Source organism: Phalangium opilio, unplaced genomic scaffold, assembly GCF_054372755.1.
Source record: "Phalangium opilio isolate 3A_F unplaced genomic scaffold, DU_Popi_V2 ptg000390l_1, whole genome shotgun sequence".
In the NCBI taxonomy this organism is placed as follows: Eukaryota; Metazoa; Arthropoda; class Arachnida; order Opiliones; family Phalangiidae; genus Phalangium; species Phalangium opilio.
The window spans coordinates 2366124-2387244 of NW_028324234.1; the positions used below are offsets into that span (position 1 = coordinate 2366124).

General features: G+C 36.2%; 2 protein-coding genes across 2 annotated transcripts; one reads left to right on the forward strand and one right to left on the reverse strand.

The window, feature by feature from the left end:
* Positions 1-2153: 2153 nt before the first annotated feature.
* On the reverse strand, positions 2154-3847 carry LOC149596174 (ATP-binding cassette sub-family C member 3-like). The gene is made up of 3 exons (XM_089861300.1): positions 3492-3847; positions 2884-3408; positions 2154-2171 (listed from the first exon to the last, which is right to left on the reverse strand). The coding sequence occupies exons 1-3, from the start codon at positions 3519-3521 to the stop codon at positions 2154-2156; spliced, it is 573 nt and encodes a 190-aa protein (XP_089717426.1). The 5' UTR covers positions 3522-3847.
* A 10491-nt stretch (positions 3848-14338) lies between these two features.
* LOC149596175 (uncharacterized) lies at positions 14339-16314 on the forward strand. Its single transcript, XM_089861301.1, has one exon. The coding sequence runs from the start codon at positions 14863-14865 to the stop codon at positions 16312-16314; it is 1452 nt and encodes a 483-aa protein (XP_089717427.1). The 5' UTR covers positions 14339-14862.
* Positions 16315-21121: the final 4807 nt, after the last annotated feature.

Here is a 21121-nt window from a genome sequence, read left to right on the forward strand (position 1 = left end):
CACCTGCAATTATCCTACAAAGTATCTGAAATGCGCCAGAAATGATCCTAAAAATTATCTGAAAAGCACCTGCCATTATCCTAAAAAAGTATCTGAAACGCGCCTGCAATGATCCTGAAAAGTATCTGAAACGTGCCTGCAATTTTCCTACAAAGTATATGAAACGCTCCTGAAATTATCCTGAAAAGTATCTGAAATGCGCCTGCAATTTTCCTACAAAGTATCTGAAAAGCACCTGCAATTATCCTACAAAGTATATGAAAAGAGCCTGCATTTATCCTAAAAAGTATCTGAAACGCGCCTGCAATTATCCTAAAAAGTATCTGAAACGCGCCTGCAATTATCCTAACAAGTATCTGAAAAGCACCTGCAATTATCGTACAAATTAAAGTATCTGAAACGCGCCTGTAATGGTCCTTAAAAGTATCTGAAACGCGGTTGCAATGATCCTGCAAAGTATTTGAAACGCGGCTGCAATTATCCTACAAAGTATCTGAAACGCGGCTGCAATGACCCTGCAATGTATCTGAAACGCGCCTGCAATTATCCTACAAAGTATCTGAAACGCATCTGCAATGATCCTGAAAAGTATATGAAAAGCGCCTGCAATTTTCCTACAAAGTATATGAAAAGCGCCTGCAATTATCCTACAAAGTATATGAAATGCTCCTGCAATTATCCTAAAAATATCTGAAAAGTACCTGCAATTATCCTACAAAGTATCTGAAACGCGCCTGTAATTATCCTACAAAGTATCTGAAATGCGGCTGCAATGATCCTAAAAATTATCTGAAAAGCACCTGCAATGATCCTACAAAGCATCTGAAACGCGCCTATAATGATCCTGAAAAGTATCTGAAACGCGACTGCAATTTGCCTACAAAGTATATGAAACGCACCTACAATGATCCTGCAAAAGTATCTGAAACACACCTGCAATTATCCTACAAAGTATCTGAAACGCGCCTGCAATGATCCAATAAAGTATCATAAACGCGCCTGCAATGATCCAAATAAGTATCTGAAACGCGTCTGCAATTTTCCTACAAAGTATATGAAACGCGCCTGCAATGATCCTGAAAAGTATATGAAACGCGCCTATAATGGTCCTGAAAAGTATATGAAACGCGCCTATAATGGTCCTGAAAATTATATGAAACGCTCCTGCAATTATCGTACAAAGTATCTGAAACGCGCCTGCAATGATCCTGAAAAGTATCTGAAACGCGCCTGTGATGGTCCTGAAAAGTATATGAAACGCGCCTGCAATTATCCTAAAAAGTTTCCGAAACACGCCTGCCATTATCCTACAAACTTAGCAATTTCTGACTGTAACATGCATACAATCAAAAACGGATTTATGTGAGAAGAACGTTGAAGGTAGCAAATTCACTACCCATCCTCGCATACTTTATTGAGAAACGTCGTCTGCTTATATTTTGACTCCACCCACAAATTCTGTATATCTCTATTTTCGTGGTTAAATATATAAAGAAAGAAAAACTAGATGCTTAAAAAAGAAACATCAATTATTTATATTCTTAACTTTAAAACTTAATTCCACTAAATCGGGAGTTATATAGCATTGTTGTCCACTTTGCTTTTTTACCACTGGCGCAATTTCGGAAAAAATATTTAACCACAAAAATAGAGAAGTCTCTATACACAGAATTTGTGGGTGGAGTCAAAATATAAGCAGACGAAGTTTCTCAATAAAGTATGCGAGGATGGTACCAGAGGCTAAAGCTATGATCCCACGTTCTTAGTGCATAAATCCGTTTTTGATACAATATATCTGGAAGGTACAGTACCTGTAATGAGCCTACAAACATCCTGATTTCTTAGGGTAGTTACTATTTCCCCTCTGTTTTCTAGCTGTAAGGTAGCTATTTTATGACTCTAGAGTAGCTAAATTTTGTATACTGCTGTACTGAGTTTTCCAACGGAAGATATTTTTTCTGCAAAACGTCTAAAATATTCTGCATTGCTCTCTGGAATGCATCTTAATTTTGTCTGAAGTTGAACCTTTTTCAGGTTTATTCCAGTATTTTTCCAGAATATTCCAGTTTATTTGCAATATATTGCAGATTCTAAAAAATCTAATTAACAGCAAAATGCAGCCGTAAATTTTTGTACGGGTTAGGAAGTCGGTTTTACCGCGAATAAAGCGGCTTTAAAGATAATTAAACTTTATACGCGATTATAGGTTATTAAACTAGATTAGCTGTTAAAGGTAATTAAACTATATTAGCTGTTAAAGGTAATTAAACTAGGTTAAGCTCATTTATTTTACGTAAGTGAAAACCACCCTTAACAACTTTAGTTGTTATAAAACATACTATTGTATGGATGTATTCTAAATTTTAACCTTATATTAAGGGCTCAAATTATAGTTCTGTGGAATTTTTTCAAAACATTTAACAGAACACAAAAAGCTATATCGAATGAAAGAAGCTTCCTTATACATAATAGGCTCTCATAATATTTGTCATTATTTTGAAATAATTTATTTTCTTAATTTATAAGCTTACAAAATTATTATAAGCCTACATAATCACCCTTTGTTTTCAATAAGAAGCGGGATGAGACCGAAAAAAATGTCAAAATCCTTTAGAGTGGCCGCAATTGGCGGATAGGACATTTTGACGTTGCACCAGCTAGCTACAAAACTAAATTTGTACCAGTCGTTGTAAAGTCGGGCAGACTCTGTAGTGCTCCTGGAGAAAATTGAGATCTATCAACTCAGATGGGGTCTATTGATTAGGAACTGAAGTTGAAAACTCTATTAAACGAGTTTAATTATGTGACACTATCACAATTTTTAATTATTTTTCATAAGGAAAAGATAACTTCCGAAAACTGAAGGGAAAGTACAGTTCCTACCTGCAGCAAACTATATCCAACAGCAACAACGATACAGGGTGCGATGAATAACGGTAGAAGAAACACGTTTTGCAATGAGTAAAGTACAAAAACTGACATCCCATAAACAGTTGATCTTAAAAATGGAGGTAGTTGCTGGTCGAGGGCGTCGATATCTTGGGAGAAACGATTGAGTATCCTTCCAACGGGGGTCGTGTCGAAGAAAGACATCGGTGAACGAGATACGCTATGGAGCATTTTCCCATGTAGACAGTTTGCCGCTTGAAGACTGCGAAATGAGTTTATGACTGTGCTCAAAAATGACCCAAGGGCTTGGCTTAAGCTAAGAACGACAAAGACAGCTATTCGGGTTGTCTTTAATTCAGGATTCGCTTTAAAATCTTCTTTGGTGTTCGCGCACCACAGCGATAACCAGTACACAGACGCCAAATTAAAGCCCGTAATACTGAGAATTGCTACTCCGAACATCACGCACCATATTAGTCCATAGGGTTTAAAATATTGTTTATATGCTGATAATGATGTCTGCAAAAAGTAAAACCATTATCATATAAGCAAATAATGCTGCAAATGGGGTTAGTTCTCAAGTAGCCAAGAACGCAACATACGTTTCCTTTTTTCAGCGTCTCTTTAGTCATGAGTTTTGCCTCTCCTTCGTCGGAAACTTTCCGTTTGGAGGCCAGATGAAACCTCTCAACTTTGGTATTTAACTCACTACAAAAAATGCGTTGCCAGAACCAAAGAGTGTTGAATTAGATAAGCTTACGACCTTTAGGGACTACAAGAGCGTTTACATAAAGGCGTTTGCTATTGAAGCTTTTTAATTTTGCACACGGCATCTAGATGGCGTTGCAAAAATGGTACTCTATACGCTAAATTTGACGAGGGAGAAGCCACTCTGTAATAAAGTCTTTCTGAGGGTGTACGATGGGAAGCGTATTACACGCGGAAATACACTCGGGATTACTTTTTACAGATTTTATTTGAATATTAGAACGGATTAAAGGCATATCGCCCGAATTTAAGGCATTAAAACCTCCAAAGAGATAATACCGGGGGAATACGCTAGTGCCATATCCCTCGATAGACGTGCGGTGCTCGCGTCGTGCGGGTTTGCTTTCGTTCGCCTAGGCGCCTCGCTATCACGGCGATTCGATATTATGAACTGTGGGACCTTCGTATTTTCAGCTTGAAAGGTTACTGAGAATCAACGAAGGAGATATCGCCGCTCTAAAGACCACCCGCTATCGTATATTATGTATGTAGGGAACCTCGTATTTTCAGCTTAAGATGTTACTGTGAATAAACGAATGAGAGATCTCTTCTCTAATCGCGCCAGCTTTCACGGGAGACCGGGAGTTTTATATTATGTACGGGGGAACCCCGGATTTTCATTGCGGAATGACGACGGCAATGCTCTAAGCCTTTGCTTAACTGAATTTTCCACTTTGATTTAAATATTAATTTTTCAAGCTTAGTATAATTTTTGTGATCTAAGTGAAACCATTTCGTTCGTAATATAATATTTTACTAATAGCTCCTTAGAAGATTGCGTCAAGTGTTGTTTATTTACTGCTTTAAAAGACAAATTTTAGCTTGACCATTGACGACGATGGTCAAGAATAACTGAATGAAGCCATTTCCCAACGTTCACTGAGCGTCTCAGCCGCTTCGTCACATTATCTTACATTATCACATATAATGATAACTTGGATATTCTGTTGAGATTGTTTTAAAGTTGCTAACTCTCGATTTTGAAGTTATCTACTGTCTTATGACACTTGAAGTTCCGATTTAATGTTATAAACAGATTAGCATCGTTAGCCGACATAGTAAATTAACCGACGTTAATATCAAAGCTTAACCAATATTTTTAACTCAATGAATCTAAAATAACAATATAATCTTTAATATTTAAAAAATATTCAGGTAGTATTTATAAATAATAATTAAAAGACGCAGTAATTGTCTCAATTAGTGAAATCAATTGTCGGTATATATATAAATTGCCAATTGATTTAAGATCCTATATAGAAACTAGTTCAAATAAAACGAAAATTATATATTTCTCCGTTAATATCACAAAATATTAAAATTTCTATTTTGGATTGAAAAAATTTCGGGAATTAAGTAAAGAAGCTGCCAATTTTTGTGTCAGAAAATAATAAAATGTATCTTCTTTTAAATTTTAACATGAGATATTAAAATTAAAGAATAGCTTGATATCTTTTCCAGTAGATAATTTTTTGATATTGATATTTTGGTTTCATTGACTTTAAGTAAATTGTTACTGACATCGGTTAATTTACGATATTGGCCAATAGATCAGAACTAATAGTCTAAATAATTTCAATTAAACGGTTCAAAACCTTTAGGAAAAGCTTAGATTTATCACGGGCCACTAAACTAAGAGGACATTCCAGCTCTGATATCGGGCGTCTCTCTAGGCAAACGGTTTTTACTAGTGTCGCCACTAGCGGACTTTTTATAAAGCGAAAGCACGTCATTTCGATAACAAGTCGAGTGAGGCTGGAAAACAGTATTTTTGAAAAACGCATCCATTTTTAAATATCCCGCAGCTCGGGAAAGGCGGGTTATCTGGTGAGTTGCTGGTGTGGTGTTTCAGACGGTTAGTTTACTTTTTAAATGCAATAGTTTATAATGGTGAATAATATTTAAAATATATGTACAACCATTTTAATTATAAGTTAAATTAAAACCTTGAAACCTAACACTAGTTAACTGTTGTGTAAAAGTGTAAACTTCTTCGCACGCCAGCCCTGGCTATAAACAGTAGCAGAAGACAGAGTCAAAGTTCACGGATTAAATCTATTTCAGGGTAGATGGCGCTGCGGTACGTGTTACAAGTTCCGGTTCACTCACGTAGGAGCCTGTTTCTTTGAAGTGGCGAACGGATTGTATGCTGAAAGCTAGAGGTGAAATGTCCTCTTAGTTTAGTGGCCCATGGTTTTATAGTGAGTAAAATTCTAATTTTAAATTGATCTATCGTAGATAATTAATTTATTACCTTAGTGTAATTTATGATGAAATAAAATTACGCAATGAAAGAGGAAGTGATGTACATATGGGATGGGTATATGTTTGGGGTGAGATTCAAATGTCGATTTGGATTTGGGTTAGAAAAATAAGAGAATACGGTTTTAAGCAACCTCTCCATATGGATCCAACCCTATTGTTTAGATACGGATTTGGGTTACTAATCATTTAAATTTTTAGAGAATAGTGTCCCTGGATACCTTTGAAATGTTTTGCTTATTTCCGCTCTCGCGAATTTCCTGGAGGCTGAAATTATTTGACTTATCTTCGCCCCTTTTTAACCTTGCCTTGCTGTGAGTTATCAGGGTTCATACAAACCTGGAAGCAGGGAAAACCTGGTAAAGTCAGGTAAAAAAATAGTTGACAAAAATCTCAGGGTAATCTCAGGGAAATTTAGAATTTTTAGTAAATTTCAGGGAAATCAGGGAACTTTGCGTCAAACAGTGGCCGAGTAATTAAGCAAATTGTTCATGAACATACCATCCATAGGATTAACATTACACTAAATTTTGGAGGCTCATAACTCTGGTTATATTAGAGATAGGGGGATATCCTTCGGGTATGTTAGAGTCTTGTTTGCCCCATCCAAGGATACTAAAAATTTAATATTTTTTCAAATAGGGGCCGAGTAGTTAAGCAAAATGTTCATGAACATACCATCCATAGGATTAACATTACACTATAATTTGGAGGCTCATAACTCTGGTTGTATTAGAGATACGGGGATGCCCTTTGATTAGGTAATAGTCCCATTTACCCCTCCTCCTTCGTTAACATTTGCTCCATAAGATACTCCATATACGGGAAAAATCTGGGAAACTCAGGGAAGTATATGGGAAAAAACCTGGAAATCTCAGAAAAATTTGTTTTCCAAAAGTTGTATGAACCCTGCCTATTATGTCGGTTTTCTTTTTCGCAGGGACGGAAATAAGATAACTTTGACACACCTATAGGGATCACTGCTTCACTGGACCAATGTCCTATAAATTTATTAGGTGTGCAAAAATGTTATGGTCTGGCTGAACTAACTAGTTATTATTGCATCGTATTTCAATGCCAGCGTTTATCCTTTTGTCGTTACTTTACACTAGTAAGAATACATAGGTATCTTGTACTTGGAATCTTTAACAGGCCCTTTTCTGGGCCTTTCTGCTTGTAATAACGAGGACGTCATTCAAAATGTTGAAGTTAGAAACAACTTGACCATGACCAGTGCCGCAACGACCTATGAGCGTCAAACCCAAATGTAGTTCAGTCACTAAGATTACGAATTTGTCTCGGGCGAGTAATCGAACGTTCAGGCCCGTAGCCACGGGTGGGGGACCAGGGTGCAATGCCCTTCAAATAACATTTAAGTTGGCCTCTAAATGCCCCATATCAATTTCAATTTGCCCCTGTAATTTTATTTATTTATTAAATATTAAAACTATTTCATATTTATGTTTACGGTCTTTACCCCTGATGTACATATATCCCTGATACACTAGGATTTTTTACTAGATGTCTTTATCATTAAAGGGTATGAGAAGCTTCGTTTGGAAAACGTCTGATTTATGTAACAAAAGATAGAATTAATTACTGTGAATTCAAAAATATCAAGCTTTTAATTCTCCGATTTCTGGTTATTTGCCAATATGCATTTGAAAATGCTTCATTTGAATATAATTGAAATCCATTTTTTATGAAAGGCTAAAACATTTCCCTGTTGGCTGACGTACATATATTTTTCACGCGAGATGGTGCCACTCTCTCCGCTGTCAGACCCAGAGTTTAGACAGGGGAAAAGCATGGACAAAGCTCGAGACGCATGTACCTCGCGCGTATAGGATTCCCGCGCTTTTTTCCTCACGTCATAGTGATGTCATCAAGCAGGTGAACATGCTCGACAAGACAATATTGTTGATATATCGAAACTGAGTTTTCGTGTTTTTCCAATGGATTTTAAAAATAGAAACTTTGGTTCAATTATATTAAAAACTTGATATTTTGAAAGTAGAGACTTGAAGGTGTAATACAGGGTGTATCTGAAATGCACGTAGGAGCGGAAGTATTTGGGTTCCTGGGGCCAATATAAGACGAAACTGTTCCATGACATTTTGTCGTACGCTAACACATTTGGAAGTTACTTGAACCTAACACTTGCTAGTTTGCATAAATCACAGCATGTTGACTTTGTCTAAAACAGTAGGAATTAAGTTCAAGATATGATGATTATTGCAAATAAGTGGTTGCCAGCTAAAACCAAAAAAAGCCTCATAGCCATAGAGTTTATCGTAAATTTTTAAGGAGTAGAAAGTTTTACAGTTGGTGACTCATAAAGGAACATCAATGTAAAACAACATGTTACGATTTAGTGTGTTGAAACAACTGACCGATACTAACTGTAAACTGACAGCGATAAGTAGCGCAATCTAATAAGGAACACCGACATTTTGCTTCATTCTGCAAACAATCGAAAGGTTAAATTTAGTTTAAAGATTAGGTTAATGTTGCAACTTATCGAAATCGGTATTCGTGAATAAGTGTTAGTGGGCGAATGTTTGGGATGGGATGTTGGGCAACGCCTGTTAAAACTGAGCAGTAAAATGCATAATTTGCAAAATTTAACCCTTATAAAAATCAACAAATAATGATGAAACCTAAATGTTGAAAATGAATTAAACCCTTATAAAAATCAACAAATACTGATGAAACCTAAATGTTGAAAATGAATTAAAACTTTTTATGGTTCAAAGTGACCAAAAAAGGGAACATTCCTTTCTCCAAAAAATTACAGTGAGGGAGTAATGGCATTTTTCTTGGTGCCTCACCCGAAACTTCACCCGTAACAAATTAGGTATGCTATGTTGAATAGCGTACTTAGGAGTGGGCTTCATAAAAACCTAGCATTCCTTCTCAAGGTCACACACTACTAACTTGTTCAAGAAAGGGTTGAAAGGCTCGTGATTGGCCTACACTGATTACCAGGTACCACCAAAAGTAATTAGAAGAGAAAAAAATTTAAGAAGAAATTTTCGATCTTCACCTCGGAACCGAACGGGTGACCGCAATAAAAAAAACTAAAGAAAATTTGAGAAAAAACCAAAAGTGGAGGGTTAACTTAAAACTAAGAAAAAACTTCGCAAATAAATTAATAAACGATTAAACCTTAATAAATTTACAGACTACCCTAAAACTTTATACTTATGACGTTTACTAACTGGTAGCAATCTGCCAGCGTTGAGAACGACAGGAGACATACGTGCAATGCAAGATGCAATGTAATGTACCCATAAGAAAATGTACATTCTTACTCCTTAGAATTATTCTATGAAAATTGATATTAAAAACGGTAAAAAAGGTACTTATTTTAAAGGTTCAAAGTGTTCTAAAGCATGTAAAAAATTATTTACTAATTAAATGGAAGCAAGACGTCGCCGGATATGTAGTCTTGTACACAAACAAAAAAGAACGCTTTTACAACCTTTCGATTGTTTGAAGAATGAAGCAAAATGTCGGTGTTCCTTATTAGTTTCCGCTAGTTATCGCTGTCAGTTTCCCGTTAGTATCGGTCAGTTGTTTCAACAAACTAATCATAACATGTTGTTTTACAATGATGTTCGTTATGAGTCACCAACTGTACAACTTTCTACTCCTTAAAAATTTACTCTATGGCTATGAGGCTTTTTTTGTTTTAGCTGGCAACCACTAATTTGCAATAATCATCCTATCTTGAACTTAATTCCTACTGTTTTAGACGAAGTCAACATGCTGTGATTTATGCAAACTAGCAAGGGCTAGGTTCAAGTAACTTCCAAATGGGTTGGCGTAGGACAAAATGTTATAGAACAGTTTCGCCTTATATTGGCTCCAGGAACCCAAATACTTCCGCTCCTACGTCCATTTCAGATACACCCTGTATAATACGACTTTCTTGCTAAAATATGATATGAAATTGTAAATTCGCATAGCCTTTAAGATATATCCGTGATCCACTTATATCTTTTTTCCACCCATGATAAACTATAATTTTTACCTCTCCGTGTGACGTAGTCCAGGAGAGGTTCTGTAACAGCCGTATCTGGGTGTGTGTGTGTGTGTGTGGGTGTGTGTGTGTGTCTGTCTGTCTGTCTGTCTGTCCGTTGTTACACCCACGTGACCGCGTTCGCAGTTTGCGTATCGGAGCAAACGTGTTCGCCATTTCCGAACTGCTTTCACAGTCACGGAAACGGCTCCTCTACTTGAGTTCTCACACCACCATGTTCTAGTCTTTGTCCATCCCACACGGACACCAGTCTGTTCTTACTGGCTTCTAATCACCACCATCTTCTGTTCTTTGTCAATCCCACATTGACACCAGTCTGCACTTACACTGGCTTCTAACACCACCATCCACTGGTCTTCCGTCTATTCCACATAGACACCAATCTGTATCATTGGCTTCTATTCCATTATCATCGTATGGTTTTAGGATATACGCGGCGATCAGCTAGGGTTACGAGAAACGTCTAGCCTCCCTAAGGTGGGATCGCCACCAAAGGTTTTCGCAATTGCGCTTTTTCCTTACTATTATAATGGAAACGAATCGTATATATACCCCAAAATTTGAAGAAAGTGGGCAAGAGGGGTACCCTTCACTTTAAACGTCAATATTAGCAAAGTGTGAGATGATAATAGGTATAACTTTATTTTAAACGATTTAACTATTATTAATGTTAATTATTGAATTTAAAATAATTAAAAATAATTATATTTATTTAAATATTAAAGATAAACCTCTCGTGCAAAGAGAAGGATTATCATCGCCTCCTATATCTACCAAGGCCCGTGCATGCGATATATTTCCTTCATTGCCTCCTATATCTATCAAGGCCAGTGCATTGTGATATACTTTTCTAAACAACAACCAAAATGGGAAGCTCCTCTCAGAAACATAATAATTTCTTTTCTCTGTATATGAAATGAAAATATGAAAAATATTGAGCTCCTTCTTTAATGGTATGAATCCTTGCCTGTCTATTAATATTTTACGTAGGAGTAATACGTTTTTAGCGAAGTCTAGAGAGGATAGACATAAGCGAGATTGTTTCGAAAAAAATACTGCTTCCACTAATGGGTTTATACTCCTTGTTACTGCTGTATAGAGTAATCATGATAAAAGCTTAAAAAATTACGAGAGGACAGACCTTTTTTATCCTCTGGTTTTATTCTTAATAAGAATATAAAACATTTATTTTGTATCAAAAAATATTTTTTGGTGCTGAGATTGCTTTAGAAAAATCCAAAAAAGACACGTGTAAGCTATTTGCAGAGATGATAATTGTTTCACATGTTTTAAATAAGACTGAAGCTTCCACTATTGTGTTTATGCTCCTTGTTTGTTTCACTGAAAACCATCTAGGTGTAGATAACAGCCAGACCAAAAATTTCAAAAATATATATTTTAAATCTAATCAGATGCGCCCACCTAGTTGAAAATAGACCTATTAAATTTTCGGGAGCCATTCTTGAGAATTTTTCTTTGCTTGTAGGTTGTTAATTTATCTACCAGAAAATATTTGTGTTTGGAAGTTGGATATTAAGTCAAATTAAGTGGTTGTAAAGAGCCAGCAGGTTTTTGCCGCTTCTTTTAGTGAGTATTCGATTTTTGTATGTAAAATGGAGGAAGATAATTTTGAGAGTAATAAGAGGAAATGCGGAAGCGCAAAACGCGGGAAAGGATGAGGGCAAAAAGGTCGACGTTTTCATTGGATACTTAAGTTTATATAATCATCTCGACACGGAGAGGTAAAATTTTGGTTTTCCCAACTTGTTACCTCTCCGAGTGACAATCACGTCACGGAGAGGTATTACACTGGAAGTGTCTGTGTCTGTCTGTCACCGCGTTCGCAGTTGGCAAATCGGAGCAAAGGTATAGGCGAAGCCTCCGCAATCTATCTAGGCCAGTGCCTATCGCGAAGCGACAATATATTTTTAAACAATTTAGTGCGCCGTGTTTTCTTGTTTGGGTGCGCTTTTAGTACCGTAAAATAAAAATAAGTTCAGCCTCTAGACCCCGTTGACTGCGACAATATTAGGGCAAAGCTTAGATGTAGAGCAGTGAGGCCAAGGTTGCGGATAGTAAGTAATTGTTTCAGAAAATTTCCAAAGACCTTTATTAAACAATCATGCCAAAGAAGTAACTAATAAAAAACAAAAGTTGTTAAAAACTAAAAGTTTATGAAGGTGTAAAAAAGGTCTCCTTTTGGTATGATAAACAGATAAAGCTATGAATTAGCAACTTCAAAAAGTTTTGTTTTACTAAAAATAAAACAATGTTAAAATATCATAGTTAATTTTTTTGCCCATACAATCTAACCAAAAGATTCAATAAAAAGTGAATAGATCCTAAAACAATTACTTTAATTTAAGGGTGAAACCTTTCTCTTTCAAAAAATTATTATGATTGGCCCCTAAAATATCAACGATAATTTATGGAAGACCCCTGTCGCAACGGTAATAAAAGCGCCATCTAGAACACACATAAGGTAAAAATATTTTCTCTATGAAACTGAATATTCCCCCTCATAAAAATCGACATGCGGAAGCTCCAGTATATCCGGACTCGTTCGCATTTCACAGAAAGCAGCATTTGCTTCTAGTCCATTTTCGTCGTTAGGGTTAAAGGGATAGGATCAATCTTTTGACTACTAATGAAAAGCTTTCATTTTTTTAAATCAGATAAAACCTAAAATTACGTTTTCAAAAATACATAGATATTGATAGTTTTAATAACTTAACTATTTTTAATTAATTTTTAAAAGTATTAGTTTTCGGCGCCGCTCCGATCACTGCCCCCTCTACAGGCGTTTGCAAAAACACGAGCGAAAAAACTAAATTACTCCCGCGACTTTCCTCTCGCTCGGAGGTGCAATAGATTTACTCTTAAAGTAGTTTTCATACTATTCTGCATTTTCGCCAAATTAATATAACACATTTCGATACGGGGATGCTTTGAAAGTTATAAAGGAAGGTAAATAGTTCCACTGTAATTTTGGTGTTCAAAGTAATAGTTTTACTATGTTTAATTACAATTAAAAATATGTTAAAGCTTAGATTAGGGCCATTAGGCTAGAATATGGCCATACCATTTTTATACATGGAAGCTAAGCCTTTGTCAAAATAGCGCAAAAATGTGGTGTTTTGGACATTACCTGTAACAATTTTGACAAATCTCTATCATCCTTACTCTACAACGTAACCGAGAGTTAAGAGAACAAAGGATAATAAACATGAAAAATCAGAATTATGTTTACAAAGGTCTTCTCAAATATGCGCCGCTTCCCCAGTGATAGTGTCGGTGAAAAGCTACTATACAGTGGTCTAGAGCTCCCTTCATTCTCCTATTTCCAAACAACCAATGAATCAAGAGACATTTGCAACGTCATTGTGTGAAAAACAAGTTGGGCGGTATTTCGCGGTTAGTTTGAATTTCGAAATATCTAACGTACTTTTCTTAATTTTAAACGTTTAATTTCAATTTTTTTTTTGGCACACATAATTTTAGGCACATTTTTTTACCTAAAACTGCCCTCATCTTGTAACAGTCGGAAAACATTGATTCTATCCCTTTAAGAGGTTCGCGTCGATCGGCTAGGGTTACGAGAAACGTCTACCTCCCAATGGCAGGGCTTCCATTAAAAGTTCAAGCAATGGCGCTAGTTCTTATCCTTTATAGGGAATCAACCACCTTATACAACCTAAATTTTAAAAAATTGTTAAAGAGGCATACGCTAGAATTCAAAAGAAAACAAAGCTATTTTTTTAAATGCTTTTAAGAATAACGTTTAACGAGTTAACTAGAAATAAGGTAAATAACTGACGGTCAAAGTTATATCAATTATATTTTTTAAGAAAAATAGTTTTAGTGGGTAAATAGCCATCGTCAGCTAAAAACTAACGATAACGAAATCGGAAACTCCGGTCACATTTACTGCTACTGTTACAGCTCGGGTCAAACTAAGAGCCTCTTCGTATACTGCGATGTGCTTTAAAATGCACTGCCTGCTCTGTCACTTCTTAAACTAACGGCTATATCAAACTGGTTGAAGTTTTTAGTCACATCGTATGATGTACATCTACGATGAGGATATTAGTCTAACTTGCCCTGTTGACGTCGGGTGTGACCCAAAATCCCCCCAGACAAAATCCCCCCGGACAAAATCCCCCCAAATCATAAGTAGCGGACAAAATCCCCCCAAAATTCCTACTTGATGGACAAAATCCCCCCAAAATTCCTACTTGATGGACAAAATCCCCCCAAATCATATTTAATGGACAAAATCCCCCCAAATCATATTTAATGGACAAAATCCCCCCAAATCATATTTAATGGACAAAATCCCCCAAATCATATTTAATGGACAAAATCCCCCCAAATCATATTTAATGGACAAAATCCCCCCAAATCATATTTAATGGACAAAATCCCCCCAAATCATATTTAATGGACAAAATCCCCCCAAATCATATTTAATGGACAAAATCCCTCCAAATCATATTTAATGGACAAAATCCTCCAAATTATGTTTAACGGTTAGGTTAGGTTAGGTTAGGTTAGGTTAGGTTAGGTTAGGTTAGGTTAGGTTAGGTTAGGTTAGGTTAGGTTAGGTTAGGTTAGGTTAGGTTAGGTTAGGTTAGGTTAGGTTAGGTTAGGTTAGGTTATGTTAGGTTAGGTTAGGTTAGGTTAGGTTAGGTTAGGTCTTTTAGGCTTATTAAATGTTGCAAGATGGAACTGCCTCCGTGATTTGAGAACAATATCTGCTTTTAAGTTTCTACTGCTCTTGTTATATTCTCTTTGATGTTGGTCTAAAAAATTTTTGGGCTATTTTATTTTTTAATGTTGTGAACTTTGGCTCGTTGGGAGGTATATAAGTCGGATGTTTCTCCACATAATGTATAGAAATGGAGAAGCTCGTGTCGAATAAAGGCGGTATTAAAATACTACGGGAAGGTTTTTTGTATGTTAAACAAAAGACCCTTAGTAACGCGTTGATAAAATGGGAGTGCGTCAGAAGGAAATTAGGATGCCGTGGAAGTTTGACAACTGACGAGGATGTCCAGGATGTAATTAAATTGTCCGCTCATAATCACTTGTCCAATGTGCTCGCGTCCGAAGTTACCAAGTTTCGTACTTCACTCAAGGAACAAAGTGTTTCATCAAGTGATTCGACGTTGGCAGTTTATGGTGCTGCGCTTGCCACGGTTTCGTCTGATGTGAAGTCGTACATTCCCACTCCAGAAGCTATCAGAAAGACCATCATAAGATCCAGATTATCACTGCGCCCAGCCGTTCCAAAAAGCCTTGCTGATCTACGAATCGAAGGGGACTGGACCATGATTACTGGAAGCGAAGGGGCGAGAGAATTCTTGCAATATGACAATCATTCAAGTTTGGGTAACGACTCTTCAAGAATTTTAATTTTTGCGGTCCCTGAATGTTTAAAGTACTTAAGTGATTGTTCGGAATGGTTTATGGATGGTACATTTAAAAAAGTCCCGGATGGTTTTTTGCAAATTTATGTTATTCATGTAAGATTGGGAGGTAGATCAATAGCCGCGGTGTATGCCTTATTAGAGAAAAAAAATGCTAAAACATATTGTGAATTGTTCGTTGCCTTAGATAAAATTTGCCGGGATCGTAATATAATTCTTGCTCCCCAAACCGTTGTAATTGATTTTGAGAAAGCTGTATTTTCTGCCTTAAAAGAGGTATTTGGTTATCATGTGAAAGTACGATATTGTTTCTTTCATTTATCTCAGAGTGTTTTACGTAAGGTTCAGGAGCTTGGGTTTATTGTTAAATATAGACATGACAGAAACTTTCGTAACTTTGTTAATTCAGTAGTTGCTTTGGCATTCTTGCCAACAGATCGTGTATATGAAGGAATATTGCATTTGTATTATATATCCGATGAGTCAGGTATGGAGCTGCTTGACTATTTCGATGCTGTCTATGTAAGAGGCCCATTTAAAAAGAAAGTTACGGCTAGTGGCCTAAAATTAAAACGGACAAGTCCGCAATTTGAACCCGAGACCTGGAACGTTCATGATGTAACCCTCAAAGACGGATCAAGAACGAATAATATTTCTGAGGGATGGAACAAAAAATTTTCTTTCCTACTTAAGGGGAATAAAATTAATATTTGGTCTTTTATTGAGGGTTTACGCTTGGACGTTGCTATTGCCTTGGGTCTGTTACATGACGAACAAAATGGCGTTGAAATTAAAGCCAAAAATTGTAAAAAATATTTCGAAAAGCAAAAAATTCTAAAAAATGAGTGCGTGAAATATGATAAAGGGCTTGTAAGTTTGGAAAATTTTCTAAGTTGTGTCGCCAAAAAATGTGAAATGTGAAATGTGAAATAAAACAAACTACTTACATTTGAAACTTCTGTTATATATTTCTCAGAGGATTTTCGTTGGGGGATTTTGTCTTGTTATAATGATTTGGGTGGATTTTGTCTTGTTATATTGATTTGGGGGGATTTTGTCTTGTTATAATGATTTGGGGGGATTTTGTCTTGTTATAATGATTTGGGGGGATTTTGTCTTGTTATAATGATTTGGGGGGATTTTGTCTTGTTATAATGATTTGGGGGGATTTTGTCTTGTTATAATGATTTGGGGGGATTTTGTCTTGTTATAATGATTTGGGGGGATTTTGTCTTGTTATATAGATTTGGGGGGATTTTGTCCTACATTGGGGGGATTTTGTCGCATTGGGTTAAATGGGGGGATTTTGGCCGGGGGGATTTTGGCTGGGGGGATTTTGGTATACAATCGTTGACGTCATAGTCCTTGTCGACGGCGTGCCAGAGTACCCCATTTGGCTGTTTAAAATGTTTCGTTCGTCAAGGGTCAGTGAATGGTGCAAGATTGTGTTGAGGTGATATTTTTGTTCGTGTATTTTAAATGGAAGGGAATTATAATGGTAAGTTTAATCTTTGCAATTAATTTCACAAGGAAGGTTAAGCATTTTGCATTATGTTTTAAATTTATTCAATATTTAAAGCGAGATAGAGGATTGTGAGATTTATTTAAATGGAAGGTGTCCTAGTGCCTTTAAATTTTCTTTCGATAATAAGGAATCCAGGCTTTAAATACAGCTGCCCTTTTTAACATTCAAAGAAATCGAGGGGTATTTTAAAGGGAATGAGAAGCTTCGTTTGAAAAACCTCTGATTTATATCACAAAAGATAGAATTAATTTCTGTGAATTCAAAAATATCAAGCTTTTAATTCTCCGATTTCTGGTTATTTGGCAATATGCATTTGGAAATTATTTGAAATCCACTTTTTATGAAAGGCTAAAACGTTTCCAGTACGCTAATTTCACAGATATATTTTTCACGTGAGATGGTGCCACTCTATCTGCTATCCGATCCTGAGTTTAGACTTGCGAGAAGCTCGAGACGCGTATAGGATTCCCCCGGTTCTTTTCCTCACGTCATAGGCAAAGGGACGAACAAGCTGGACAAGACAAAATTTTTGATATATTGAAACTGAATTTTCGTGATTTCTCAATGAATAGAAACTTTGGTTCAATTATATTAAAAACTTGATATTTTGAAAGTAGAGACTTGAAAGTGTAATATAATACCACTTTCGTGGTATAATACGATATGAAATTGTAAATTACGCATTCCCCTTAAAAGCAAAAGTAAGAATTTACTGACGTTATATTTATGGGCGGTGTTTATTAGGATCCCAGAAGTTACGTTTATTTTGCCAGAAATGATAAAGAATTTTAAAAGCAAAAGAAAGTATATATTACCTTGTATCTCCGGGATACTTGAATAATAACGTAAGTAAATTTATTGATAGAAGGATTACTGTTAATCACTTTACCACTTTTTAGAGTAGGGCATGGAATCTGGACGGATAACCATTTTAGCACTCATCAGGGTACGGCATCGAGGGGTTATTAACTCTGATTTTCTGTATTTCTCTTATATATGCGTTAAGGTACCTTCGCAAACGAGCGGAATCGGCTGTACAGAAGCTCAAACTGATTTTACACTTTCTCCTTTCGAGTTCAGCTTTGTGCTTCAGAATCGGAAATCCGTTTCTGATTGTTTCCTACAATTATCGCAAAGGCGCACTTAATTATTTCCAAGGATATTAAAGTTTGCCGTCAATCGCACCATCAACATAGTTTGTAAAGATGGCTATTGCAAGAGATAAGCCTTTGATAATGTTAATGTTACTTTTAAAAAGAAACGCACTACAATAAAAACATTGAAAATTAGGAACCGTTCTCGTTGGTGGGTTCATCCCATTTGGCGAAATAGAAATAAAGAAAAAGATTTCCATATTATATAGAATATTCTCTGCTATGCAAGGTTTTGTAAATGCATACATGTATGTAGATATTACTTCCATTTAGCTAGAAGCAATGAAGAAACACGATCCTGGGTACTTTCGCAATCACGCAAGGATGTGTCCCATACTATTTGACAAACTTTAAGCATTGGTTCAGAACTCATGGAAAAAGTATCCCACATCACGGGAACCCATACCTCCTGCGCACAGATTGGCAATAACATTATTGTGCAATGACTATACTATGTTTGTCTTTGAAGAGACTTTGGTCCAACTCTCATCTACAGCTTGGTTATCTTTAAGCTTTTTATCAAATTTATTCTATATACTATACTTGGAAATTGTCTAACCACCTCGATTAATTTTTTTCCCCATTTTTCCACCACCCATGGCAGAAAAATAGCTCTACTAACTAAATATAAACTAAAATGGAGAATAAACAGAACGACAAGATAATAAAATGACGTAAATCAGATGTGGGTTTCCTAAACTAACTCTTAATTGGTCAAAATATATCACGTAGCCCCAAGAGGAAACTGGAATATCTAATTGAAACAGATATAAGCAGATAATGGTATTCAGCGCCTCCTTGCATAACCGTTTAAACAAATCTTTAGTCTAGTATGCGAAAAGCCACGCTGAAACTGAATACTTCAATTTGCTTCAGCTATCGCTTCCAGTTTTCACTTTACGGTCGTTTGAGAAGGTACCTTTATGGGTAATTGTTTCAGCACTGTTAAAGGTTGCGTATCGAAGGGTTACTCACTCAAGTTTTCTGTTCGGGTCGCACTATTACAATTATAACATAAGTAGGTTTACTTAAGTCAAGATTGTGGGTAATGGTTTTAGCACTGTTATCGGGAGCATATCGAGGGGGCTACTCACTCAGGTTTTCTGAACTTCTATTACGGGTAATTGTTTAAGCACTCTTAAAGACCGCGCATCGTGTGCCTACTGACTCCACTCATGGTTTCTGCTTGTATTATACTATTACAATTATTTCTGTAATGATTACGGGTAATCATTCTAGCACTGTTAAACTAAGCACGTCGATGGTCTACTCACTCCAGTGCGTTGCTCGTGTATTACAATTGTAACAGAAGTAAATTCATCGAGGGGCTATTTACTAAAATTTTAAAAGAACAAATTTTTTAAGTAAGGATATTGTAACATGGCTGCCAGAATCTATGGAGTTTCCACTCCTTGGTTCTGGCAGGGCATATCTAGCCTCCATGTCACAAGCCACTCCCCCTTCCACCAGGGCCGGATTAACCACTAGGCAAGTTAGGCAATTGCCTAGGGCCCGGATAGAAGAGGGGCCCGTAATCAGCTAGTTTTCAAAAATTGATAAAATGAAAACCAAAAAATATATTCTCCCTCTCTCTCTACTGAAATATAACGTCACTGAAACCATGGAAAAGCCAGGTGAGATGTTGAAAAACCCGTTACCCAAAAACATTATGGCCACTTATAAACATTTAAATGGCAATTTGGCAATTTATAAGGGAAGAAAGAAATAGACGGAAAGAAACTTGAAAATTCAATGGAAATGTATCTTCAGAAGTCGCAGTCCTCGGAGAAAGAAATTTCACTTTGAATTCGTGTTGTTACTAACCGTCATTAAACACTAGGGTTGCATTGTATGATTCCTGTATAAGCTTTATTCAGGGTGTTCGTGATAATTTAAAAAAATTTTAAATAATGGCTCAGCGCACAAAAGTGATAATTTACAAAATTAACGAAGAAAGGGGAAAATACGCAAACAGTTCTTTGATGGAGGCGCAGGAAAGAACAAGGCGACTCAAGGGTTAGGCTCGTAATAGTAGCCACATCGTACCGTACTTGACAGGCGTAGAGAAAATTTGATGCGCTACCTTAACTGTTTTAAAATGATTACTTAATTTTTTTTTACTTCTATTATAATTATAATAGTGAGACAAAAACACAGGAAAACGTGAATACTCCCACGATGAGCATCCTTCAACAATGGTTAAACTAAATACTCGTAAATGCCCATTAAAAGAAGTACAGAAAATGAGATTGAATAGCCCCTCGATGCCCTAACAAAAATTATAACCCTTAATCCTTACTTCAATAAATTTACCTACGTTATATTTGTAATATCCGGGGCCACAAGTTAGTACTTTCGTTTAAATTTCTTCTATATTTGTGGAGAAATACACGAAACTTCTAATAATAAACATCTCCTTAGGACCATTCTAAATATAACGTCGGAATATACTTTCTTTTGCTTTTTACAAATTCCCTCGATTTCTCTGAATTACGAAATAGAGCAGCACTATTGAAAGCGGGTTACTATTGACGGGTTACAGGAATTTTAAAGGGAGTATTAAACCTTCCATTTTAATTAAGGGAACACCATAATACTCTATCTCGCTTTAAATATATATCGAGCAATCGTAAAACACAATTCAAAATGCTTAATCTTACTGGTACAATTAAATGCAATGCTTAAAGTTACTATTATAATCCCTTTCCTATTAAAAGACACGAACATAAAAATCACCTCACCGCAATTTTGTCCTATTCTCTCTCCCTTATATGACGAAAAAAAATTTATACTGCCAAAGGCGCTACTCTTTCACGTCTAATGGTACTAGTACTAGTACTAGTACGAGTACAACAGAGCAGGCCAAACTAAGTGCCTCATCGTAGATGTACATCATACGATGTGGCTAAAATAATAATAACACACTGACTGGACGGGACGCTTTCAAAATAAAAGTGTTTTACGTCTTATGTAACAATCTTATGTCAAATGCCCCCGATGAATCTTTCTCTGGAGCTTTCCAAGAATTGGCAGAAATGTATTGCAAAGA

Coding starts and splice junctions, on each gene's coding strand:
- LOC149596174 (XM_089861300.1), bottom strand. CDS start 3,521: ATGACTAAAGAGACGCTGAAAAAAGGAAAC. Junction 3,409..3,491: donor AGACGCTGAAAAAAGGAAAC/GTATGTTGCGTT, acceptor TACTTTTTGCAG/ACATCATTATCAGCATATAA.
- LOC149596175 (XM_089861301.1), top strand. CDS start 14,863: ATGGAGAAGCTCGTGTCGAATAAAGGCGGTATTAAAATACTACGGGAA.